This window comes from Perna viridis, chromosome 1 (genome assembly GCF_037379345.1).
Source record: "Perna viridis isolate PV_CMFRI_1.1 ecotype Kerala chromosome 1, ASM3737934v1, whole genome shotgun sequence".
Taxonomy (NCBI): Eukaryota; Metazoa; Mollusca; class Bivalvia; order Mytilida; family Mytilidae; genus Perna; species Perna viridis.
The window spans coordinates 54,375,689-54,403,502 of NC_142445.1; the positions used below are offsets into that span (position 1 = coordinate 54,375,689).

At 33.9% G+C, this 27,814-nt stretch overlaps 1 protein-coding gene across 1 annotated transcript; it reads right to left on the reverse strand.

Moving 5' to 3' along the window:
- Window positions 1–1,586: 1,586 nt before the first annotated feature.
- LOC148629405 (uncharacterized) lies at window positions 1,587–27,772 on the reverse strand. The gene is made up of 27 exons (XM_088575079.1): window positions 27,683–27,772; window positions 27,263–27,364; window positions 25,848–26,015; window positions 24,996–25,143; window positions 24,349–24,490; window positions 23,745–23,805; window positions 23,252–23,357; window positions 22,669–22,760; window positions 21,647–21,773; window positions 21,012–21,143; window positions 18,993–19,265; window positions 18,280–18,483; window positions 11,604–11,741; window positions 11,159–11,268; window positions 10,815–10,951; window positions 10,079–10,200; window positions 9,113–9,239; window positions 8,482–8,600; window positions 7,117–7,251; window positions 6,070–6,261; window positions 5,508–5,664; window positions 5,145–5,251; window positions 4,406–4,510; window positions 4,002–4,136; window positions 2,951–3,133; window positions 2,496–2,697; window positions 1,587–2,043 (listed from the first exon to the last, which is right to left on the reverse strand). Exons 1-27 carry the CDS (start codon window positions 27,770–27,772, stop codon window positions 1,728–1,730), a joined length of 3,930 nt encoding a protein of 1,309 aa, XP_088431205.1. The 3' UTR covers window positions 1,587–1,727.
- Between the last annotated feature and the right edge of the window lie 42 nt (window positions 27,773–27,814).

Consider the following 27,814-nt stretch of genomic DNA (forward strand, 5'->3'; position numbering starts at 1 on the left):
ACTTATTGTTCATTTGCACTCAAGCAAAGTAAAAAACGCCAATGTATTTGTATTATTATGATCACCTTAGGAGACCAGATTTTTTTATAAATGACACCGCACCCACTCCTCCCAATTTTCATAAATGGGTTGGTGCCTAAATGTAAAAAGTATCTTATCAACAATTAGGGCATAACTTTTTGTAGGTTTTAACTGGTCTGCAGTTGGCATGTCAGTTAACTGATAATGAATGTGCATTTGTATAATGTATAATAAGTTTATGTTTTAACAAGGAAATGAGACCATTTTGAGCTGATATTTAGGTGTGTTTAATAGTTATATTTTGTACACAGTGGCTAGTTTTGAAAGAGGAAGGGTTGTGATCACACCGAAGTACTTTAACCCCGCGGCATGCTTTATGCCTGTCCCAAGTCAGGAATTTCTGGCCTCTGCAGGTCTTGTTTTGTTTTCACTTTCAGTTTACTTTATGTTGCTGATCCTGTCTGTATTCTTGTGTTGTGCTGCAGCCTGCCTGCCAAATATTGTGAAGGTTTCCTCGTCGTTCATTGAAGGCCCATTAGTGGCCTTGAGCCGAAATTTATCATCTTGGTGGGGTTGTTGTCTTTTTGGCATATTCACCATATTCATTCTCCTTAAATTAGTCTTATTAAAATTTCTATTGCTGCACATACTTGTATCCTTTTAAATTTTTTAAAGCACATCAAGCATATTGATTTTTTTTAAAGTAGCTAAAAGAAGAGTTCTTCAGAATTTCATAACAGTACCGATAATTCTCAGTACTTTTCCACCTACGGCATATCAAGAATGAAAAGCATGGGACTGTGTAATTTAAAAATGACTTTATCATCAAACAATGAGTTAAGGTTGTTATTAATTACACCGTCGTGTGTTTCTGCTTTTGAAGTTTGGCATTAGATTAACTACTATTAATTTTAAGTTCACGACAGTATTACACAATGTCTTCTTTTTATCAGTAAAGGAGATACGTATGTAAAAGATGTCGGTCACCACGACAATTTGTGTCAATGGATAAATTAATGCGATGATAACATGTGGATTGTGCATGTTATACACTAGGTATATTATGCAATAATAATCTACAGCCATTGCCATTCAGTGTATACAGCATTCATATAAAAATGTTTTCATTTTTAATAAATCATACATGGGAAACCAAGGACAGAAATGTCAATGGAGATATTCATTACAATTGAGACTAACTTAACTGATGAGATATGGTAGGACTTCATCGAAAACTAGAAAACTGACCGTCTACCCAGAACATGACATTTTATCAGCAAATCACTTTTGTTTTTATATCCATGTTATTTGGGTTACTTCATATCTATTGTAGTGTGCGTCTTTTTTTATTTGTCTAGTCGTAATCTCATCACGATTTTGATAACCGTCCGAATCCCAGTTCCCTTAAGATTCCTTCCAGAAAACATGGATTTACCCGTTTGAATACCCAAATTAGTCCCACTAGATTTTTTTACGTTCGGTTTGTCTTCTTTACAGAATATTTTATTTCTTACATCTAATTGATATAATCAAGTCACTTTATAAGCGCAATAGAAAAACGGAAAGTACTAATCACAGTATTCCTTGTAGAGTAAAACGTCTGAATGATACAATATTTTATTATAATAGCAGATATGAAAACTAGTTATACAGATGTTTTGTTTCTGTGATTTGTTTTTTTTTATTTTCTCAGATGGACCTATTCATCACAACACATAAGCGCGTAAGGATATAACTTTGCACTCTTTTCCTTTGTCATCGTCAACGTCATACACATTACCGATCTTCCAGTCTGAAGACACTTTAATTCTGGCTTTAACATATTTTTGATTTCCAAAATCCCCAAACGTGTATTCTGCGATACATTTATCGAAGGTCAGCCCTCCTTGGTTCTCCTTTGGAAGAAAGAATCCTATCATATCACCATTTTGTACCTTTATCTGATTCTTAGCTGGTACTTCTATTTTCCTACTACGGTGACTGCCGCTATTTTGGATCACATTTTGACCTATTAATTTGTACCTAAAATGAAAAGAATAAAGAAACGATACGTTGATACGTGCAATTCTATTGATAGAAAACATCTCTTTCCTTTAGAATATAATCTTAACTAAATGTCAGATTCATGTTAAAAAAAGATTACCAGGGATAGATATAAATGTAAGTACAAAAAACAAGATCAGGTATATATTATTAGTATTTTTCCAACGCAGTCGGTAGAGCTTCGCTTTTTACCCTTTGACCTTAAGGACGCTCTTCTGTGGAAACGCAAGTCACCTGATCGCAATTCTGTTTCCCGATTGGTCAAGTACCAATTATTCAGTGGCATTTGAAAAAAAAACTGTATCGAAAATTGAAATTGCGTGTCATATGTTATTTTCTTGAATGAAATATACAAACTTATAAGTAAAGAGAACACAATTTTACTGCGTCGGTTATCTTTTTTAAAGATAGTTCTTGTTTCCTCTACCTACCTTTTATCATTACTAGTCTTTCTCCACACCTGTAAAGCAACCTCGCCATCATATATACTGTAAAATTCCCAAGTCACCAATTTACCGGATCTTGATATTCTAAAAGCCTCATTATCAGCAGTGTAAGCTGTACCACCGTTACCATCAAGTGACCTCTGTCGAAGTTCAATGTCGTTATTTGATGAAGGTATCAAGTCATTTTCTGTTGGTAGATTTGATAGATGCTCTATATTAACATTTTATCAAAATGATAAAAATGAAAATTTCTGTCTTACAAACAGGAACTGCTCCCTGGTTTAAATAATACATCAGCACAAAGCAAAACAATTTAGATTATCTTTTTGTTTTCCGAGTACTTTGTCTTTTAATCATTTAATATCTAATTGACTAAGATCGTATGACCAAAGAACTCTTGTACTTTTGTTTTTGGCAATTATATATAGTTCAATACTTACGAAGGCAAACAGGCTCACTGCCCGTCAGATCATTGTTTAATAAACATGCTCTACGCAAGTCTCCTTTCAGCAGGGAAAATCCCTTTTTGCACTTATATTCAATCATTGTCCCCGGTAATAAACTATCTACTTGATATACTAATTCAGCATTTTCTGGTGTTGGAGGAAGTAAACATTCATGAACTTAAATAAAGAAAAACAAAATTTGTAGGAACATTGATGTTTTATAGCATTTTAATAAAATAGTTTTGACGAATTTGTCTCAGCTGTTGAACTTTGCACTACTGCTGATATCTATACATTTGAGTTAAACGCTGCTGATGAGAGGTTACTCCTTGAAACACGTGTTCAGCCTATCGAAATTTGCAATATATATGATTTGTTTGTTTGTATTCTTCATACATTTTCTTAATTACACTGTTTACCAGTATCATGTCCAACTTAAAATTACCTACCAATCAAGACAATAAAATAATGCAATACATCTTTTTGTATGTTCGCTTTAAGCTGATAACGCGTGCTTGGATAGACTATTCAGAAAACTTGTCTTTACTGATCAATTTTCAACCTGTGTCTCCTATTTTAATGCAGTAAGGAAATTTTCAACTGACCTTTACAAATTGAAACTTTCTTTCATCTCTTTTTTACATACTTCGATAGGCCATGTACCGATTGGCATTCGTAGAATATGCGTTTATTTCATTGAAACAGGCTATCATTTTACAATGCAATTCATTTTCCAAGTTTCATAACTTGACATTATAAACAAGAAGTCGTAGTGTTGTTTGTTCCATTCATCACACGTGACCAAAGTATTTTGCTTAGCTTTCTCGATAGAATAATTTCTATTCTACGTCATAAATACAGTGGTCGTTATCTCGATTTGAATAATCTGTTCAGCCAAGTTGGGTTTGAAACATCGGATATATTTAAATGAAAACTTAACTATAAAGATTAGAGATATATTTTATGCATTAACTTAGGTAAAAGAGAATATTTAAAAAAAATCTTTATATCTTTGCACACTTATTTTATATAAAAGGAAATATACCTGACCCATCTTTGCATTGGTTGCAAGATTTCGGACACACATGCCAAGCAAATTCGTGGAATGTTTTACAAGCACCTGGCTCCTTCCTTATAAACTCCATACAGTCCTCACGAGCATCTCTGCAGACTTTTCGATCTGTTAACATATTGTGTTTAGTTAAATATATATATTCTAATGATAAAAAAGGCCTACAATGTATTTACCTTTCAACTTACAAATAAATCACATTTTCTACGTGTATGTACATAGCAAACAATATTAATCAATACTATTATTTTAATTTTTACTTTAAATTATGATGCTGAACTTGAAATAAAATAACATCAAATTCATATCATTTGCATTGATAGTCTTGATGGTCAGCTAGTGAACAGTAATAGTAAATATACTACTAGACTACTCACCGGTAGGTTTCATTTTACATATTACTGCCATATATTCCAATTGATCACAACCGATTCCTCTCCACTCGTTATCTTTATTCACGAAGGCACAACCTCTGCTATGACCTATAATAAACAATAACAATACCTTGAGCAGAAAGAAAGACTTTGTGCTAATTTCACACACACACACACACACACACACACACACACACACACACACATATATATATATATATATATATATATATATATATATATATATATATATATATATATATATATATATATATATATATATATATATAAGTATTGTTAGTGGCACATTTATTTCACATTTAAGAATAGTATACCACAGCACCCAGTAATCCCTGGAACATACAAACCAGACTAACAATGAAAGTAGGACCATAATACTAAGAACATAAGAAACAAAGGCTCAATTGAATAATTAATCCATGACGCAAATATGGCGTAACTGAGCATCAGTTGGTAAAAAGTAAAGTTGTGGCACAAAATGACGCAAAATTTATATTAACGGACATCTCCTTAACATTTTACAGAAACAGCATATATGATTTGAAGAATGTTTAGGTGGAATTTAAACATGGGTACGTACTGTCTTGTATGGGTTTTTATGTCGTTTAGACCTTGGTTGATGAACTCGTGTATTGTATCAAGCATGGTTCAATTCTTTTGTTCGGGCAAAAAAATATCTCAAATTACGATAAAATTACAAATTATGCATTAGTCTCACTACCTGAAGCAAACTTGTTATAAGTGACCTTTGTACCGTCTTCTAACCAGATATTATCTCCGACATGTTCATCGTATTTTAACCCAAGCCAAAAAGACCGAGCATCCCTCCTGGAAATAGTGAAAAAAATGATAAAACTTGTCTGGATATCTTTTCATTGTAAAACTCGTCGATATGTCCATCTCAAAAGCAGCGGAAGTGAACTGTTGAAAATAGTCCATAAGGTATATGATATTGTCCAACAAAGACAAAAAGATTATTTTCTCATTTTAACGAATTTGTACAAATTTTATAACATTATACCTTAAACAAATTCTCAATAATTATGAACCAATTCAAATGTATGTGAATGAAATCGAAACAAACCTGAGTTTAAGTAAGAAATGAAACTCATCTGAATCTTTTGCAGAAGACATGACAGAGGAATGCTGGTTACAAATATCACGAGAATCCTGCATGTTCTCGTACGATCCAAACCATTTGTAACATTGGTTCATAAATGGGATCCATCCGTTTGGGCATCCTAGAATGTAGAAATATCAAAGATGTAATTAAATATGACCTACTAAAACAGTATCAATGAGGAATTACACGATCAATGAAACCTAACCCAGATTGGGTATGCAGTATGATAACACAAAACAAAAAATACAAATCATTAACTAGATGTAACTGTTACGCAAAGTGTAACAGAATGCCCCCCCCCCCCCTGCTCCCATAATATCGCTTTTTTGTGCAAAGTTTGTTAAAATCTATTCAGCCGTTTCAGATTGTTTCCATGGACAAGACGGAGGTGGAAAGAAAGAAGTTTAAAACAGAAGTAAAATATGTGCCCCAAATTCGTTGGGGAAACATAATTAAATAAAAGGAACATCAAAACAAAACTTGATTTTCTACAATGTTATTACTGGCTAAATCTTTGTCATACTTCCACAAACGAAATTTCCTCCAGACCAGCTGCCATCTGAGAGGCAAACACGTGTCTCCTTTTCTTTCCCATTTTTGCATTGTAGCGTGACTGTATCACCGACATTGTATCGTCTCTTCTTGCGCTTTGTTGACCTGCCAATGACGTCGGCGTCGTCTAATGATGGAGGTGGTGGACATTTCACTCTGGAAACTTCAAAAGAGGAAAACAACAACATGTTACTGTGATCATTCTTGTGGAAACTTCAAAAGAGTAAAACAACAATATGTTACTGTGATCATTCTTGTGGAAACTTCAAAAGAGTAAAACAACAATATGTTACTGTGATCATTTTTGAGAAAACCCTGCTTAAAGAACAAAAACCTACATACGCTCATTGGCGAAAAATGTTCATTTACTTAAAAAAAAATAACCACAAATATTGAAATAATGAAGGTTCCTTAAAGTTTAATGAATCGGTATGTAAATCAAAACAACTGCAATTCTGAAAAGTCTGGCTTATCTCATCACCTTATTTTGGGTATGAATTGCGCAACACTCGCCCCAGTACCCAACAGTTCTACGCAGCTTGACAGTTTTAGTAGTTTTTGTAAATATTGACTAAGTGATAAAGAAATTAATCATTCTTTTTTTTTCAGTCAAAACACCAATTTATTTATAATGAATGAATATTTACCGTTCATTTTGAGGGAAATTCGAAAAAAAATATATTGTAATATAGCAATGAAAGAGTAATCACGGGAATGGAAATAAAAAAAATGTAATCTAGAGACAAAGACCAGACAAGGAAAACAGACACACACAACAAATAACATAAATAACCATATTAATACGTACAAAGCAACAAAAGTAAAACTCGGACTCTACTAAAAACTGAGAGCTTGGAACAGGTACAATGAGCAATGCATTATATGGGTAAAGTCTAGTTTGAACAGGAGAAACAGGTTAATCTTTTCTATGCAAAACGGACTTACTTAATATACTACTAGTAAAAAAACATTGATGTATCAAGTGGCACTTTACGTTGATTAAGCGATGCACTCATACCTGGGGTGGCTGCTTCCTTGGAACAGAAACCACAAGACTGGCGACATATTCTATGTGCTTCTTTATTGAATTGGCAAAATGAGGAATCTTCTGCTATTAAGATGTCACAGTCATCCAAAAAATCGTGACAACTTTCTGTATAACAAATAAATAATATGAATCCATTAAGACCAAAATGTTCGATGACGACATTCCTCTCATGTGTGATCATATGCATGCAAGTCATAAAAAAGCTAATCAATAAATTCATGACCCTACGACATATTTATCGCAGGATATCTGATTTCGATTTGACAAGAGTAATCAAGGGAACCAAGTTTATAGGGTAATCAAAAGAATGTAATCCAGGGACAAAGATCAGACATGGAAAACAGACATACACAACATAGAACATAAAGTAACTAAAATCATACATGCAAAGTAACAAAAGCAAATGAGCAACTCGGACTCCACTAAAAACTGGGAGCAAGGACCAGGTGTACCGGTAGGGTAAGCGTCATCTGTTCCAGAAGCGTATTTGTTAAAGTTCTAGCGCGATACAAAAAGTCTGCGTAGTTTCGGCAAGCTCCGGCATAACGTATGAGTTGCGATATGAAAAAGTAATCAAGGGAACCAACACTCCATACGCAGGTGCTGAAGGGATGTTGCCACAGATGAAAGGAAAGTTGAATGAAAAGTCATTCGTAAAGTTTGGTCAATAGTTTTCCTTTACCATCGATTTCTAAGTGTAGGTCAAGATATGAGGTTGACTTCACAGTGTCTGTAGTATCCTTTATCTCAAGTTCTTTTGGGTAGATGCGGTGTATCAAATCACCGAAATTAGGATTGTTTAAAGATAATACATCATCTATATAGCGGAAACTGATATTAAAGGCTCTAGCTAAACGATATTCTTTCTTTCGGATCAGATCAGCTATAAAGTCAGCCTCATAAGAGTGAAGGAATATGTCGGCAAGTAAAGACGCACAATTTGATTCCTTTGGAATGCCGACCGTTTGTTGAAAAACACGTCCACCACACTGGACAAATATGTTGTCGACAAGAAATGAATGAAAAATATTTTGTACTTTAACGGGAACCTGTAATACATGCATAAACAGAGTGGTAAGCACTGTTTATATGTGTTTGAATTTTGATAACTTGAAGACTGTTTACATAAAAGAAACACATAAATGATACTAACAGAAGCGTGCATTCAACAACAAGAACTAAAACAACATGAATTCATTATATTATAAATAATGATAAACCAAAACAAAAACAAATCGGTAGATTGTAATTTACAAATATTCTCGTTTCGCAATAAGATAATGATCAGAGAAACAAATTCCCAGAAAAATGAGGTTTTTAAATCTTATGAAATACCTAAGCCACATGGATCACAATAATTTCTGTTACAATCTTCGTAATGTGTATAACACCAAGGTTTTGTACCACTACCAGGATTTCTACAGTAGTTGTCTGCTAAATCATCATCTAAGTCACTGAAGTACACAAATTTCTTTTAAATTAACGATAAGAAAAATATTATATTTCACCAATGAATAGTATGCAGATAAAACATACATTTTCACTTGACCTGCTCTACAGCCTTATTTTCTCCATAAACAAATTTGAAATATCTAACGATGAAAGGCGATCGTTTTGTGGATCAATAAAAATATTTCTATATGTAGTTAATAGTTGAGATAACTGCAAGAAATCATTTCGTTGTATAGACGGAATTTTAAACTGTTTCGTCTACTCTGGACTTTTTATGAGCAACTCGGCGGGTGTTCCTAGAAAAGCAGAGACGCTTGCACTACCGGTGCATCCGGTCCGTACTTCCAGTTTTTAGTGGAGTCCGAGTTGCTCATTTGCTTTTGTTACTTTGTATGTATGATTTTAGTTACGTTATGTTCTTTGTTGGGTATGTCTGTTTTCCATGTCTGGACTTTGTCCCTGGAACCTTGGTTCCCTTGATTACTCTATAAACGAAATTTTAAAACAAAATCACCTTTGTTGGAATGCGTGGTGAGGACAGTGTTGTACTTTTGCCCATGGCAAACATGGTTCAAATAGTCTAGTGACATTTACTGTGCCTCGATAATCTTCTCCTCTCTTGGTATAGCACATGTCATTGTCTTAAAACATATGCAAGTAATTTGAATAAATGGATATTTTTACATCAAATTCATGGGCCTTGTTCAAATAATTTAATGAAAAATACGTAATCCAGAGAACTACGTTTGAAAATCTGTACACTTGCAGATGAGTTTTACTTCACGAAATTGAAGTATAAGTTAGATTTCAATTTGTTTTAGTTTTATTGTACCGAGTGCCTCTTTTCTGAGTTGCTATATTTTAAGTTTCTTCGTCAATGCTTTTAATTCATTTGTATTATTTATAGGGAATTGTCTGTTCCCTTGTTGACGTTTTTGTCAGCGGATTATTAAAGAATATCCTGTTCCTTGTCCAAAACAAGGACTCCTTGGTGGTTTTACTCAAACTATCAAGTAACAAATATTAAGAAATGGGGGATACGTGATTTATTAATATTTTCTAATTCATATTATGGCAAAAAAAAAAAACAATTTACGTCGACGACTTTTTAGCCTTTTAAAATTACGTTACTTCTTATTTTTTCAAATATTAAACATGTATTAGTTGCTCATTAGTTTCTGTGTGTTTTCTTATTCTTATTTGTTTTTCATTGTTTTTGTCTCTCTATTTCTATTTAGTTTTCATTTTTGATTTTATTGTTAAGATTCCTGTCTAACTGTAGATATTTAATTTTATATGAAATGTATCTCACAAATGTACTTAATACTAAGGGTTCCTAGCTATTTGAAGAATTAAGTTTACTTGTATTAAGATACATCCTTGAATGAAAGTGTCATACCACAGTGAAAACCTACAGTCAAGTCGTACACATAGTAAATACAATAAAAATATATAATTTCAAATACTCCCTCTTACTTACCCGAGATCAATTTTGCTAACGCTTTAAAACCTTCTCGTGTTTCTGTTAAGCCAGAAAATAATGTCAGACCTAAATAATTCACTTCCGAAACAACTGTTTCCTTAAACTTTCGACCGCAATAACTGAAAAAAATTAAAAAATGGTGAAGTTTGTAAATGCTAATATTTAATAGAATAGACACAGATACATCGAAATTTCAAACATGACATCTGAAAACCGGTTTTTTTAGCTCATTGTGGCATGTAGTTAAATTAAGGTCATTATTAATATCATAATTACAAATATTAGGCACACTACGTCGAAACAAAGTCTGTCAATGAACGTTGTGATAGTCTTAAAATGATAATACTTTAACTTAACTTAAAACCAAAAGGAAATAAACAAAAAAGAAGATTCAGACTTTATTGTATTTATATCGTATTTTTTAGTATATTATACAAGGTCCAAGTGTTTTATTTTCTGCAGAGGATTTTAATGCTATTTTAAAGACGATTAATATTAAAGGAATGATTAAGAGTAGTGTAATTTTTGTTTTCTCAAAAACTTAAAAGAATCATCACTGAATGAGAGTTAACTGTACCACACAACCTTCATTTCATGTAGGTTAACAAAATATTCTATACACATTATCTACGGCAAAAAGATTTTCCGGAGAAAGAAAGTTTTTTTAACTATAAATGAGAAACTCTTGTTATAATTGAAACCCCTCAGATTTAAAGGCTATTTAAAACATTACTTAACACCTGGCTGCCCAGGCAAGGTATAACGTATTTCTAAGGAGTCTTCACAGGTGGGATAAGAAGTTTCATCGTCTAAGGCAGACTCTATGTTGAAACTTTCGAAGTCAAGTTTTACCTTTGAATGCTCTGGACTCTAAAAAAACATAGAGAGTATAGTTCAGAAAATAATAGGAACTTCAATGCTTGTATCATGTTTTTATATGATTATTTCATAAATCATTTATTTTCGAATTTTTCGTCATTAGTATGTCACTTCGAACGTGTAGATTGTTGATTAACTACAGAAATATAAAAGTATAAACAACATATGATATTGGATAATTAACGAATATAGACCTACCAAAATAGTCCAAGTACATTCTTGTTTCATATTGTAATTCTGTGGAAAGTTGGGGGATTTTATAACGGCTAATGGTTTCTTCTCTGAAATTTCAATGATTCCACCACAGTCTGAAACAGAACTTCGGAATTTTATGACTTTTGATATTAACCAATGTCTCTTTTATTAGAAAACTGACGTTTCCAGCATAGCAAGAACTATGCTGGTTGGCATAAGACTGAAAATGGGAGTTACCAATTTTATGAATTTTATGGTATTTTTGTGCTATATTATAACGTCAAATGATATTGAACACCATTGCCTGTTTTTATCTTTCCGTTCTGTATTATGAGGCATACTCTAGGGTGCCTGTCAGAAGTTCACATTTTGAAGTGTTTTTAATTATGCATTTATTTGTTATTATATATTAGAGTATAAAAATGACACAATAGGAGTCTGCTTTTACCATAGTTTATAGGCCAGTAGTAGCAGACATTTATGTACAGAAATGACTTCCTGACAATTTTGGCGTTTGGTGCAATTCCAGCTGTTTTTGCCCCATTAGTATTTCCTACCATAAACCACTGCTTTTCCACCTTCATGTCTAAAAAAAAAGAGCAAAGTGTTGCATATGCATATTTTAAATAGTTATTTATTTGCATGGTTTTATTTATTAATTAGAAAATGATTGATTGATTGATTGTTGTTGTTTATTGCCGTTTCGGCGACCAGGGCCATATCACGGCAAGAACATTTAATGCAAGGAAAATATTAAAATTAAGATCAAAGTCTCTTCATAAAATAATGAAATTAAAACAAGCAGCTATTTACATATAAAAAGGTGCATAAAAGGTGAACCTAAGACATAAAATACATATAGAAACATAAATTCGATAAAACATTTAAAATATTGAAAAACTAAGGAAGGTATCCAATTTAGATTTTATTAAATAAACCGATGTCCCGCAAGAAATCGATGATGTTTTCAGATGAAACGGTCTTGAACAAATCAAACATATTGGCGCAGTCAAAATAATTTTGGCTGGTGTTGGCAAAATCCACACAATCTAGAAGAACATGTTTGATAGAGAAAGGGCAATCACATGGGATACACTCAGGTGGAGGATCACCAACAAGCAAATGGCCATGTGTAAATCTAGAATGTCCAATGCGGCATCTAGTCATGACCACATGCTCTTTGCGATTGCCCGACCCGGATTGATGAACGCCTAGATCGGGTTTTATGGAATTGAGTTTTGTTGTGTTCAAGACCGTCCCAACGGTCCTGCCACATCTTTAAAATATATTTCCTTATTAAACGTTTAAAATCGGTGTATGGCAAACTAACGTCCTTTATTATTTCATTTAATGCCTTTTTGGCAACCCTGTCTACAACTGAATTCCCCTGAATACCAACATGACTGGGTACCCAGAGAAAAACAATCTCTTTATCAAATTCCCGAAGTCGATGAATAAAATACAAAATTTGTAAAATAAGAGTGTTTTTCAGTTTGTGATTCTTAATTGCCAAAAGACAGCTCAAAGAGTCAGAACAAATAATAAACTGTGACAGATTAGATTGAGTAATCAATTTAAGTGCTAACAAAATGGCTCGAGCTTCAGCTGTGAATATGGAAGCGCTCGATGGCAACCGTTCAGTTACAGTTCTGTCACCATGGACAGCAGCACATGCAACGCTATCGCCATCTTTTGAGCCGTCTGTATACACCGTCGAAAAATCCGGATAATTTGCTTTAATTTCAGAAAATTTTTGTTGTAAAAATAAAGGATTGGTATCGGACTTTTTATATTCACGCAGATCAAAAATGAAAGAAGGATGTGGAAGCTCCCATGGAGGGTATTTCGAAGTAACAACAGGTGTCACTGCATTGGTCTCCAGATGAATTGCTTCCAAATGAGGTTTTATTCGAATTCCAAAAGGAGGGGTTTTGCTTTCATGTTTTCGATAAATGTCGACATAAATAGGATTAATGACACAGTCGTAGGCAGGGCTATCTGGGTAGGCCATAAGTTTACTTACATATTGAAGACCTAATTTCAAACGTCTGTCTCCAAGGGATGGTTCATTTGCCTCGGCATAAAGGCTCTCAATAGGAGAGGTTCTGAATGCACCAAGGCAAAGTCGCAACCCCTGGTGGTGAACAGCGTCTAAAATTTTAAGGTAAGATTTTTTGGCGGAACCATAAACAATAGATCCATAATCAAGTTTAGACCTAACCAAAGATTTATATAAATTTAATAAAATTGAGGTATCAGCACCCCAATCGGTACTGGACACCATTTTTAAAATATCTAGTGCCTTAAGATTTAATAATTTGATATGGGGAAGAAAAGAAAGTTTACTATCAAAAAGTAATCCAAGGAATTTTGTTTCTTCTACTGTTTTGATTTTATTACCATAAAGAAAGAGATCTGGGTCCGGATGCAGCTTTCGCTTTCGACAAAAGTGCATACCAACAGTTTTAGATGTAGAAAACTTAAACCCATTCTCCAAAGCCCATTTCTCAATTCTTTTGAGGCAAAGTTGTAACTGCCTTTCAATATTACTCATATTTTGTCCCCTGTAGCAGATCAAAAAGTCGTCTACATACAAGGAACCGTCAATATTGTCCTTCAAAACTTGGGCTAAACTATTAATTTTAATACTGAAGAGAGTGACAGAAAGAATACTTCCCTGAGGAACACCCATTTCCTGTTCCTTCTCCTCAGAAAAAGTCGAATTTACCCTCACATTAAAATGACGATCTGACAAAAAAATTAAACAAGAACAGAGGAAGTCTTCCTTTCAACCCCATATCAAATATATCTTTTAAAATACCATATTTCCACGTCGTGTCATAGGCTTTTTCTAAATCGAAAAAGACCGACACAACATGTTCATTTTTAGCAAATGCATTTCTGATGAGCGTTTCAAACCGGACTAAATGGTCAAGAGTACTTCTGCCTTGCCTAAAACCACACTGAATATTAGTGAGTAAGTTGTGCTTCTCAAGGAACCACACAAGGCGATCATTGACCATTCGTTCCATTGTCTTGCAGACGCAGCTTGTCAATGCGATCGGGCGATAATTTGAAGGATCCGTATGATCCTTTCCTGGTTTTGGAATAGGGACAACTGAAGCCGTTTTCCAGATGGACGGAACGTTACCAGAAGTCCATATCTCGTTCATTAACGCAAGAAGTGTATGTAGAGATGGATCAGGAAGATGTTTCAAAAGTTGATAGTGAATATTATCTAGCCCACTAGCTGTATCGTGGGCTTTAGCCAGTGACGATTTTAGTTCCTCTATAGAAAATTGAGAGTTGTAGGATTCAGCATTATTTGACTTGAAGTTTAATTTTGTCTTTTCTGCAGATGATTTAATTTTTTGAAAATCCGGTTTGTAGTTAGTTGAGGATGAATGTTTAGCGAATGTTTCAGCTAGCTTATTGGCGATATCTTTTTCGGTGGTAAGAGTGGTATTACCAACTTTAAGGTGTTTCACTGAAGAATTCGAATTTTTTCCTTTTACTTTTCTAATAAAATTCCATACTTTATTGAGGGGAGTGTGAGATTTAATACTAGAAACAAAATTTTTCCAAGAGGTTCGTCTGGCTTGTTTACATGTACGTCGAGCTTTTGCTTGAAATATTCGGAAGTTTGACAGATTTGCTGGTCTAGGATTTTTGTCAAACCAGCGATGGGCCTTGTTGCGTTCTTCGATCGCTTTGTCGCACCCATCAGTAAACCATGGTTTACTAGGCCTTTTTGGATTTGTCGAGGTTTTAGGTATTGTTTTATTAGCAATTGATGTCAGTCTTTCATTAAATAATAAAATGGGATCTTCAACATCCTTCATCGTTTCTAATCGTAATTCTTCAAGACAGTGGGCTTCAAATGAAGCCCAATCTGCTTTCTCAAGTTTAAAACGAGGTTGACGTTCCTCCGTTTTGGAGGATAAATGCTCCAAATTAATTGGAAAATGATCACTCCCGCACAAGTCATCATGAACTCGCCATGTAAACTCTGAAAGTACGAGAGGATCACAAATGCTTAAATCAATAGAAGAATACGATCCATTGCCTGAATGAATGAACGTTGAAAATCCGTCATTAAATATGCACAAATCTTCTTGCTGAAGGAGCTCCTCAACTTTTTTACCTTTATCATTCGTATGATTACTTCCCCATAAAGGATTATGAGCATTAAAGTCACCCAAAATAATAAATGGTTTGGGCAACTGCTTACCCAAATCAACTAATTTATTTCTGCACAAAATTGAATTTGGGGGAATGTAAATGGAACAAACGGTTATGGTTTTATCAAGGGATAACCGAACGGCCACTGCTTGTAGATCGATAGTTAAAGGAACTGAACTATGTATTACTCTGTCCCTAATAAAAATGGTAGATCCACCAGCAGCTCGTTCATTTGCCTCAGCAAATGTACTATACATTGTATATCCTTTTACGGAAATTTGATCCGTTTCTTTTAAATGAGTCTCCTGGAGACATAATGCAACTGGTAAAATAGACTGAACAAGAAGAGTTAATTCCAAAATATTAGCCTTTAAACCTCGACAATTCCATTGAAGTAATTTGGCCATTTTTATGGGTGACGAATGGGGGATATTTTCTCTGACTTGGATCCGCGACCACGACTCGATGACCTTCTAGTACGAGTGCCACCATTAAGGTCAATTCGAATTGACTGAGCGCGCTGCTCCTTGTATTTTTTCTTGGCAACATGATCTGTTTGGTCAATCTGATCAAGGTCGGGACCCAGCCAGTTTTCACCTGGACAAAGTCCATGATCTGTTGTTTCCATGTCAGATTCGGAATCCGAGTCCGACACCACAGGCGACACAATCTGTCGCCTAGACTTGGATTTCTCCAAGTCCTCCACACGGAAATTCCCCAACTTTTTGGGGGGTTGGACATTCTTCTGTTGAGATTTGGAAGACGATGACTGTTGTGATGATGGAGATGATTTTGAAGATGATCCGGAATTTTGGGATGACTGAGTCTGGGAACATTGGTGAGATTTCTTAGCTCTGGCCTTTTTAATTTCCTCTAAACATTTTTTGGATGGTTTCATTATTTTGGTGGATACCTCAGTGGGCAGTTTGGCAAGACCATTGATATCCTCTTTCCAACTCATGATCGTCTGCACCTCAACTGTCGAGGACAGACAAGCACGCTTTGCAACACTAGCATAAGATGTTTTGCCAGATGCAAGAAAATTGTTGGAAAGGGACCACTTCTGGCGAGCTTCACTATATGAAATTTTGTTTTCAGTTTTTATCTTTAAAATATCTTTTTCTTTCCTATAAAGAGGGCAATCTTTAGATGATGACATGTGAGCTTCCTCACAGTTTCTGCATTTCAGATCTTTTCTGCAGTCGATTCCCTCGTGTCCTTCTTCAGAGCATCGGAAACAAAACAGTTTTCCTCTACACTGGCCCTTTCCATGCCCAAACTTCTGGCATTTAAAACACCGAAGTGGGTTAGGAATATACAGACTGACAGGTGTCCTGTATGGACCAATGTAGACATGAGATGGCACTGAAGTGGAACTAAATGTTAACAGGATTGTTCTCATTGGTGTGGTTGCATCTGCACGTCGAGAAGTAAATCTTTTCACTGACTTAACGCCTTGTGATTTCAGTTCCTCACAGATCTCTTCATCAGTCAAGGCGTCGAGGTCTCGACCCCGGTATTTAAGGACACCCTGTGACTGATTTAGTGACTTGTGTGCAGATGAAACCATATCAAGGTCACCAATCCTGGTTAATTTTAACAAATTTGATGATTGGCCAGGTCTGAGGCATTCAATTAAAATTCCTGATCTTATTTTCTTTGTATCTTTAACATCACCAGCTACACCCTTGATAGTTTTCTGTATTAAAAAAGGAGAAAGGTCATTAACATTTTTGTCTTTATCTTTTGAAGAAATTACAATAAATCTTGGCCAGTTTTTATCACTTTCGTCAGAAGAATTGCAGACATCACTTTTTCGTTTTTTTTTTTAATAAGAAACATTGGACTCCCCGTTGTTTTTTGTCGCCATGTTAAGTTTTAGTAAGTTTCATCGTCTCCGTTCCCCACCCGCCACCGAGTGCCAACACGGGCGATGCTAGGACTCTACGGATTTCCAGCAGATAGCATCAGGGATTCCAGAGACGACATACTCGAACAGAGCGTATCTATCAATGGCGCATAGACAGCGTACTACTCGATTGACCCATGAGCCACCGCCTTCTTCATTTGCCATTTGTAAGCTTTTGAAAATCTTAGAAACATTGGATTTAGCAAAATGCCATCAGTAAAGCAGGTGGACAAATGAAGGGCATGGCGTGACCAGCCGATTGATCGAACCGGGTCCATCCGATCCCCCGTTTAGATGACCTAAGAGCCGAGTGGCATATACAGCCGTATCCTCGATCATCCAGCCATCGATGACACGGGGGTTACGTCACGACTGGAGTCTAGATACGACCTTCATCCACTAGGACCTCCTCGCCCACCAATAACTCACGGGTTGCAACTAACGGCAAACAAGTAGGTGAACCCACTTTTTATTTTAAACACCGGGCCCACGGTCGATGTTCGGATCGCTTTAGTCTGGCCTCTAACCTTTGACCTTTCCAGCATGGGTAACCCTACCAGGAGAAAAAACTCCAGCTGGCATAGCTCTTAGGATCACTGAGGCACGCAAGCCCCCCTACCACGACAAGGATAACGATCCACAGGGGGGAATTAGAAAATGAACCTTATTGATCTTTCAAATATAGCTGCAATCAAAACCAAAGCACGGATTGAACACATAATTGAATGAGCATCAAAAGTAAAAAGTTTTGCACAATACAAGACTCTTTCAAAAGAAAAAAAATATCGTTTGCTTGCAGTGCTAAAGTAAAGTGCTCAAATTTAAAGACTGCCTCACAGACATACTGTATCAAGTATCTTTAAATTTTCTTTTTGTTCTAATGGTACCTTGTGGCCTTTCCTGCCATAACGATCGAACAAGCACTCGTTTTTATTGTAACCAGCTAATGACCATGAGACAAAAGTTCCCCAAAACGGTTTAGTCCTAACGACTTATAAAATGCATCCTAAACTTTTCTTCTCTATAGTTTTACCTTGAACTTTCTGACATTCGTTTTCTCTGGGAAAAAGTGTGAACGGATCTTTTGTCGGTAAGTATAGAGGATCTTTCCAAGTTCCATCTTCTCTACAGCAGAAATGCCACATCACGGTGTTGTCAGAAAACTTTCCATCTGGTAATGGCTTTTGTACATTAGACACATCAACGTTACCAAATGTTATAAAACCTTCGTTGAACCCTGTTTAGGTATAAATCAACATAACATCTTTACTTTTCCACCAAAATTTCTTAACTGAAATATTTTCAATGAGCTATTTGATACTGGCCTTAACACTGAAAAGTACCACCGGCCTTAACACTGCAAAGTACTACCGAAGCAGATATTTAAAAGAAAACAGGTTTACTACTTTTCTCAATACAAATAGCACATGAGGAACATACTTTTGTGTCATCAGATCGATCAAATGTTGACACTTGTGGCTGTTTCCTCGGAGCCACACATTTACCATTGTAAAAATAGAGCGTACTTATAATGAATCAACTTTTACTCTGCCTTTTTTTACATTTTCATTCATGTATTTTTTACGCTTTGTTAATTGGTACGACGTGTATTTGGAACCGGAATTTGTCTTCTTGAGTTCAAAACTTGGCAGAAATGAGCAGAAATGTTGCTATGGTTTCAATAAAAAAGATTTTAACAGGGTTTATGAGCTTAAGAAGGATAAAACATGAATAAAATATAATCACCTTCTGGACAAAATCCGTTTGATGATAAAATACAATACTGCCCGGCTTCCCACTCAGTCTTGTCATTGGCCGATGATGCGGCAGTCATGGAACAAAATTGAAATTCAAAGCGATCCCCTTTGTATGTACTTGCAAGGTCGTATTTATCAGAAATCTTTCCTTTCTTAGAAGTTATTCCGACACTGCCCTCGGAAAACCCTGCTGGACAGCCCTCTTTTGGTTTCATAAACGCAAACTCTGTTGAAGGCCAGCTCATATTTTTAAGAGATTCATCTGCAAAATAAAAGTTAATGTTAACTTGAACAAATCAAATTAACATGTGGAATAAATAAAGATATGATATAAACAATTGATCATTGATAACTATTCCTCAACTTTCGGTCAAAGCGTAATCAAGGGAACCAAGGTTATAGCAGTAATCAAAAGAATGTAATCCAGGGACAAAGACCAGACATGGAAAACAGACATACACAACAAAGAACATAAAGTAACTAAAATCATACATACAAAGTAACAAAAGTAAATGAGCAACTCGGACTCCACTAAAAACTGGGAGGATGGACCAGGTGCACCGGTAGGGTAAGCGTCCTCTGCTTTTCTAGAAACATGCGCCGAGTTGCTCATAAAATGTCAAGTCCGGGGTAGACTAACGGGGAAAGGAAAACTATGACCCGTTGAATAAATCAGTTCTCGTGGTGCTGATGGATAAACCATAACGATCCATAAAACTTGTGTTGTGATGACTTCAATCTTGTAGCAACATAACCATGTTCCATAAGCCTATTTGTTAGAGTTCTAGCGCAATACAAAAAGTCTGGGTAGTTTCGGCGAGCTCTGGCATAACGTATGCATTGTGATATGAACAATCCATACGCAGGGGCCGAAGGGATGAAAGAAAAGTTGAAAATTCTGAATGAAAAGTCATCACGTTTGTCGTAAGGTTTTGTCAATAGTTTTCCTCTACCATCGATTTCTAAGTGTAGGTCAAGATATGAGGTTGACATCACAGTGTCTGTAGTATTATGTCACCGTATAGATTGTAAAGGGGGGATGTATTTGATATAGTTATTATGTAGATCGTATGCATATATGATCCGTACTTGAATTTGATAGATTATTAGTTGTTTATAATCTAGAAGGGGGATGTTTTGTTTATATGTTATCAATCACTCATCATATCATTCGTCATTCATTCATATTCATCATGACGTACATGTATTTGTAATCATCATGACGTACATTTAATCAATACGACATGAACTATATTTTGACTTTATACAGTATCGACATTCCCGCGCCACGGGCACTGCATGTCTTACTAACAAAATATTATAAAATCAATAACAATTGAAAATTTGCTCACTCCACAATAGTCGACGGAGGACGCAAGTCGCCGTTCAGGTACGAATATTTATTGATTAAGAAATTTATTTCATTTCTAAAATATTTTATTTGGAAACTTTATTATTCAATGAGATAAAGTTTAATAAGATTGATAGTAAGTAAATTGGATAAACGTTTTAGCTATTTGGAATTCATATAGTTTCAATTCGACAATAATCATTATTCTTTAGTTTAATAATATTTCATTTCAATTTCCGTAATTCATTTTCACAAATTTATGCAAAGTTAAAATTCGTATAGTTCATTCATTTCATGTTAGTTTATCATTCAATATCGGCAAATGATAGTTTTTGTGCATCGATAATCCGTAAATACACATTTATGGAATGTGTAGATCTTGTGCATTATTTTCAGGTTACGCTGTATTTGGCAAACATGTATATGTTTATTTTCAGACGAATAAAGTTAAATTACCAGGACGACTTTTTATGCAGCCATAATACAAATATTTTGCCGATGTCCCGGCCCTTGTATTTTGACCTGCGACATTATTAATCTCAAGTTATTTTGGGTAGATGCGATGTATCAAATCCCCGAAATCAGGATTGTTTAAAGATAATGCAAAACTAATAACATAGAAATGATTGTTTCTATGTAAGTGTAATGAAGACGTACCTCCTTTATACAGTGTTGTACATCCAGTTTTAGGATCTAAACCTTTCGGACATCTACACGTACAGCTATTTCTGATATATGCCACAAAACCACCATTCTTACAATCTATTGAGAAATCTCCACATTTAAGGTCTGTAACGACAATCAGGTTTGAATGAAAACTTAAATTGAAGTTACAATAAAAAACATTTTCAAAATATATTGACTTTGAGCAAACGTTGCTTTAAAAATGAAAGGTTACAACGCACTATCATTTAATTCTGTGAACGGTGATCTCTTCGAAGTTAATCCCCAAACATTCCTGTTCAAACTACAAATGTTCTTGGCAAATACAACAGTGTATTCCTATTTTTAAATATTTCCGACCAGTGCAAAATTAACGCCGTTTGTGTTTGACCTTAGTTTTCAAAAGTGTTCGGCTTAGACAGGTCTTATTGTAGTTCTTTGTGTAAGTATTTGTAAATAATCAAGAAAAATAAGAAGACCTTATATGTCTACGTAGAGTCGAAGAAAAAGGAAATAAACCTTTCATTAATTTGACAATTACTTTATGTGCAGCTTTGCATTATGTAAAAGCCCAGTTTTGAACAAAGTATGTAAGCAGCACATGGTTCTACATAACTTGAAGTAACTACCTTTGCATTTGTATAGGTCTGTTATTTCTTTGAACATGTAAAAGTTATGAGGATCAGGGTTGGTCTGTAGATATTCCATGGTAGAATCATATAAAGTCATAGTTGGCATACCATTGTTCGAAAATGCCTAGTAAAATAAATTGTGTTTGAAATTAACTTTTATACGCTTTTTGACGATTAGACAGTAGTTAAACTGCGTTATTTTGGATCTTTAAAAAAATTGCAAAGATTGATTAATTCGATTTACAACAAATATTCAAAATAGCTACGGTTTTTAAGTTTTAAGTCAAGTAAAACGGATTTTCAAAAAAAGCCACGAATATGGGCAGTTAATAAAAAACCTGCATCACTGTTTAAAAAAAAAAGATTAAGGTGGTGAAAAAATTTTAACGTGTCAATGTGATAATAACGGTGTATTCTTATAGAACACAATTAAAGTCCTGTAAAAAGCTTCATCCTGCCGACATGCAATCACATAGCCAATAGGTCTGTTAAAATGTATTCCTTTCTTGCTTTAATCTTTTTATTACATCAGTTTTGTTAAGGTTAAATAGCTGTCTTTGTAAGAATCATGCAAAATTTGAAAAATGTGATATACCACAAAAAAGGCTACACATTTTTTTTATTTTTGAAATTAAGTTGTTTTATGAATCTTTATTATGAAATGTGTAATTATTCATTCCAATCTGTCTGCTCGTCGGAGATAATCAACACTGACAATCAAATAGATTATATTGTCTTTTACAGAGTTGTCTCCCTTAGTTTTGAAATTTACAGTGGCTTCTATATAATTTATCTCTCCTAAAAACACGAGTTATATGAAAAACCGAATGTTAAATTCCGTTTTCTATGGCAATTTAAACAAAATATCAAAAATAAAAAAAATATGCAGGCTTTTCATCTATGAATCACATTTTGCATGATTCTCAGCTGGAGTGGTACTTAAGTCGTGAGTGCTGTTTTTTTGTCAAGTGCGAGTCGGTAGAATGTACATTAAAGCTATATTGATAAAAATAACATACGTATCTGCTGTACAACATTGTACTGGCCATATCAAAATATCCAAAGGTTCTTGATTCCTCTGGGTCTACCTCATTAAAACCACTAATTTTATCTGGTAATAGAAAAAATGGATCGAAATTAATCAATTCGTATACCATCATTTTTTTCCTAATACATTACGCTCATTACATTTAAAAATAGTAAACCAAAACCCGCAATTTCACTATGTCATTGTCCTTTTTTCCGACGCGGTCGGTATAGTTTCGCTTTTTACCCTTTCACCTTAAGTACGCACTTCTATGGAAACGCAAGTCATCCGATCGCAATTATGTTTCCCGATTGGCCAAACACTGATAACTTAGTGGCGTTCGGAAAAATGTGCCGAAAATTTGTAAATGCATGCCATGTGTTATTTTCTTGAATGAAATGTAGTAACTTAGAAATTTAAAGAAGAAAATTTTACTGCGTCGGCCATCTTTTTTTAAAACAGTACTTGTTTTCATTCATTTTGATTCATTTAAAGAAATAATACAGCATATCCGGTTCTGTTTCATTTGAAGGAGTAATCAAGGGATCCAAGATTTTAGCAATTGTACAGTATACCTGGTTCGATATTTCTACGATTTATTCTGAGATAATCATCGTGCATGGGACTTTTCTGTTCGTGATGAAGACCAAGAGCATGGCCTAGTTCGTGCACACAAGTATCCTGTAAACAAAGGATTCAGGCTATTATCTACAAAGAATATTTTGTTGTTTTCTATTTATGTATACTTTATTCTGTCCTCCTTTGTTGATTCTAAAATCACACAAGAATGTTTCATACTTAATAATAAATGAAATATATGTCATTAATTTGCATTTTCCTTTTTTAAATGTTTTTTATTTGTTTTCATTTTAAAACCTATATAATTGGTTTCTAGAATCTGTAAACAAGTGGTCAATCAACGTGCCCTTATGGCATTATGTATACAATAGAAACCAATAAACACTAACAGAAGTTCAATGATTATTGATGTAGTTGAAAATATTGCTGACATAATAAACGAATATGCTGGTTTTTTTTAATAAAAAAAATATTGTAGAAACTACTTACGTCTTTACAGCAGGAAATTTTTTGTCCTTCACTTCTCATGTTTCCAACAAAAGACCAGCACCTAATTGAACATTGCACAAAAATATTCACTTACTTTTTTATTAAAACATTCCCTAGTATGTCATTAATCTACACATTCATATGAAAGAAATTTTAATATTCATCTATATGAAGTAGTGTGTGCTATATAATATTGTTACAATATTATGTTTTTTTCGACGCAGTCGGTATAGTTTCGCTTTTCACTCTTTGACCTTAAAGACGATCTTCCATGGAAAAGCAAGTCACCTGATCGCAATTCTGTTTCCCGATTGGCCAAATACTGATAACTTAATTGCGTTCGAAAATAAAAAAAAACTATATCGAAAATTATAATTGCGTGCCATGTGTTATTTCCTGAATGAAATGTAGAAATTTATGAGTAAAAAGAACAAATTTTACTGCGTCGACTATCTTTATTTTTAAAAATAGTACTTGTTTTCATAATCATTATTATCTTTTCCCGTGTGAGTCAATAATTGGAAAGGGAGAATATAACCTTTAGATAAAGATCATGCATTCATAAATACAAAGGAAAATTATCTTTCACTCAATCTTGGTTTACCCATTCTTTTCAATGTGCTCCAAGTAGTTGTCGTGGTTTAGTCCATATTTATCACCTATCCCAGAATTCCACGGAACATATCGTATACATGTCCAGTAATGGAACCTGTTCTGTGCTCTTATTTTAGCAAGTATATTTTCTTCTGAAAATCATAAACAGTCAGATAAAATATGAAACTTTCTCATCACTCAAATTAAGAAAAAACAAACAAACAAAATACCACAAAATATTTACATAGATAGCTTGACATTGTAAGTATGCATAAAGTCTAGCCATCTGTGTTGCAATGTAAATGACGCATCTAGTACTGAGAATTTCGAACTTACTTGGATAGTTTATTAACTAAGATGAGCAACAAAAAATGAAATTTGTATAAATTTACAAAAAGTGAAATGATTTGATAAAAAAAAAAAAGACAAGCATGTTCTTTAATTTTACTGAAATTTTTAAAAATCGGCGTGTTTTTTAATGCTCATTATTGATTAAATACTATTTCATGATGATTAGATGCATTTTATCAATTTATTTATAATAGTAATTTAAGTTTAAATTTGAAAATAGTTTAGTAGTCACTTCCAATGCACGAAAACGTACATACTGTTCTTTGTTTTGTTTTGTTTTTTCAATGACATACAATAAAGAAATACCTTTAATGCCTGATGTAAATCTGTATGGAACGATTCCCAAGTCCCAGTATTTGTCAGGATCCTGAACCGCAAATCTTTTTGACCGGTTTTTTCGTTGTGTCCCTTTCTTTCGTCTTCTTTTCTTTGATTTATCAACTTTATAATCGGCCTGGAAAAAATGTCATTTACATAAAGCTGTACACTATAAGCATTCAGATTTGGAGTTATTAATACAGACACTTATATATTACATAACATATTACGATTACTTCAAAGTAGTAATAATTTTAATGAAATTCGCTTTGAGAAATCATATTCCTTTTCTGTAAAATTAATATGGCTAACTCAAAGGTAACAATACCCTATCAATACGTCCATGTTCATTTTAAAATCTATTTCGTTGGCCATTCAAAAGTAAAAAAAAAAAAGATTATGTTCGTAGAGAAATTGCTGTTATAGTCGATTTTTTTTGCGACGTTATATTGAGTAATTTTATCGCTCCAAGTTGTAGTTCGTATTTTGTTACCTACCTATCATTTAGTATAAAGCGATATTGTCAGCGGCAAGAAAGCGATATTGTCTGCGGCAAGTACACCATGACTTTCCTTCTCTATTCAAAATTGAAATTGGGTGTGCCTATGTCATAAAACCTTACGCTTATTTTGTTGGAATGCTTTGATGTCTTACAGGTATTAGTTGCTACAATTTAATATTTTTATAATTTAATAGTCATGACTGTATTTTTTTTCAAAATGTGACATTTGTAGGCTCTCCATCATAAAATTTATCCCTTTTCGACTATTATAGGAATAGGACCAATTAAATGCACTGTAATGGGCACAGTGTTGAATGCGGCAATGGGAATATGCCTACTTCAAATTGTCTAGCTATATTTGTTTCTTTGACTTCATCAGGATTTTTGCCATGTCTCGTTGCTATCTTCCTCTGTTCTATGTAGTCAAGGAATTCATCTTCCTCTTTCTGGAGTTCTACCTCAAATCCTTCTTTGTCATCTGTTTCTTCTTTGGTCTTAAATATCGCCTTAAATTATGGACGCAATGTGTATGTTTTAAACCAAAAGCAAAATAATAAACTCCATTAAATTATATATTTTCTTTAGGTAACAACTATATGAAGTAATCAAAGTGCTAATAATATTGGCGGTTTTTGATTCTTGTGAAAACTGTAGCATGAACAAAATTTCAAAGATTATATGATGTTAAATAAAATTGTGATCATAATAATAATACTATTAACAACTGTCTTTTTTATACGTATAAACTGACAGTCAATCTATACTACTGATCCAACTTCACACACATGTACAAATTTTTGTTCCATTTCACTTTTCCCCCAATTTTAAATTTAATGTGCATTTACATACGAAAGTACATTAACAGAGTATTTATCCTTCATAACAATCATACTTAAATAAAACCATTTTCAGCTTAAGAAAATAAGATTTTCATAATCTGGACACTTTTAATCAATTTGAATTTTACTTGGTTAATATCACTGCTCTTTACTTCCTGTTTATAAATGGTAAAATATTAATGATAGGATGGAAAATTGACTTATAAGTGTTTTAAAATGAAGATATTAAACACATTTTATCCTTCAAGACACACTACTGCAAGAAATAAATTCCCTAAATGTAAGATTATTACTAAATATCTTTCAAGACCAAAAAGGGGTCCCTCAAATTTTGAGTTGATATGAGCACTAGATCTTAATTTTATTTGCATAAATAATAGAGTATTATTGGGCAGATAAATTGCTAGAAACATATTTACTTATTATATATGAGGTATTGAATGATATAAAAGGTATTACATTTGGACTATATTTTTGTGTAGTGTTCAGTACTTCAATTCGTTTTTGTACATTTTTATCATTCAATAAAGTAATGCCTTTACTTGTAATCTCACCGTAGATTATAATAAATCCCAGTCATAAGATAATGGTATGGTTTTATATATACAGAGTAATCAAAGGAACCAAGATTTTAGTGGAAATCAAAAGAATGTACTAAGTAATCTAAGGACGAAGACCAGACATGGAAAACAGACACACACGACAAAGAACATAAAATAACCAAAATAATACATACAAAGTAACAAAAGTAAATGATCAACTCGGACTCCACTAAAAAGTGGGAGCATGGACCAGGTGCCTAGGTATATCCATACAGAATTATGCGTTGATGTCCAATGGTATTGGGGATTTGACACAACTTAACTTCATTAAATTTAAAAAAACAAAACATCCAAGTCGGCAATCTGACTCACCTCTTTCTCTTCTTCTTCTTTAAATGCATCTTTACCTTCACCAACTGGTCCAACTATCTTGTAATATTTAGTTAGATGTCTAAATCCTATTCCATTTGGAGCCTGAAAAATAAGCTTTTTTTCTTTTGCTTTGCAGCTTCAACATTTGTTCATTTTATTAGTTTATTCCAGTCTGATTATCATTTGCCTGTCTTTTTATGCCTGGTCTTCATTTTACCTATTTCGTTGCTGTTAATTGTTTTTTTTTTACTCAAAAGGTTTTGTGTCAATTGTCCTCTTTTTGTGTTAGTAAGCACATTTTAAAAATACCGATTAAAAAAATTATATACATAGTACAAAATACCTTGTTTCATTTTTTTATATTTCCATGAAGGAAAATAAAAAGGATGCTTTATAATCACTATACATATTTAAACGTACCATTTCTGTGATTTCCCCATAAATTGTATACCATCCTATGTAATACAGCAAGAAAAATCGAACGAGAGTGAGCAGTCTGATTTCTATCATTCTGGCCGATCTCAATTTCTGTTTCTAAAAGAAGCTGGAAAA

Bases quoted from the DNA above. Each gene is read 5' to 3' on its own strand.
- LOC148629405 (XM_088575079.1), bottom strand. From the start codon at position 27,772: ATGATAGAAATCAGACTGCTCACTCTCGTTCGATTTTTCTTGCTGTAT. The intron at 11,742-18,279 runs GTAAAACTATAG...CTTTTTTTTTAG, and splicing joins CGAATGTCAGAAAGTTCAAG to ACATGAAGGTGGAAAAGCAG. The intron at 8,601-9,112 runs GTGATTTTGTTT...TGTGTACTTCAG, and splicing joins CACCACGCATTCCAACAAAG to TGACTTAGATGATGATTTAG.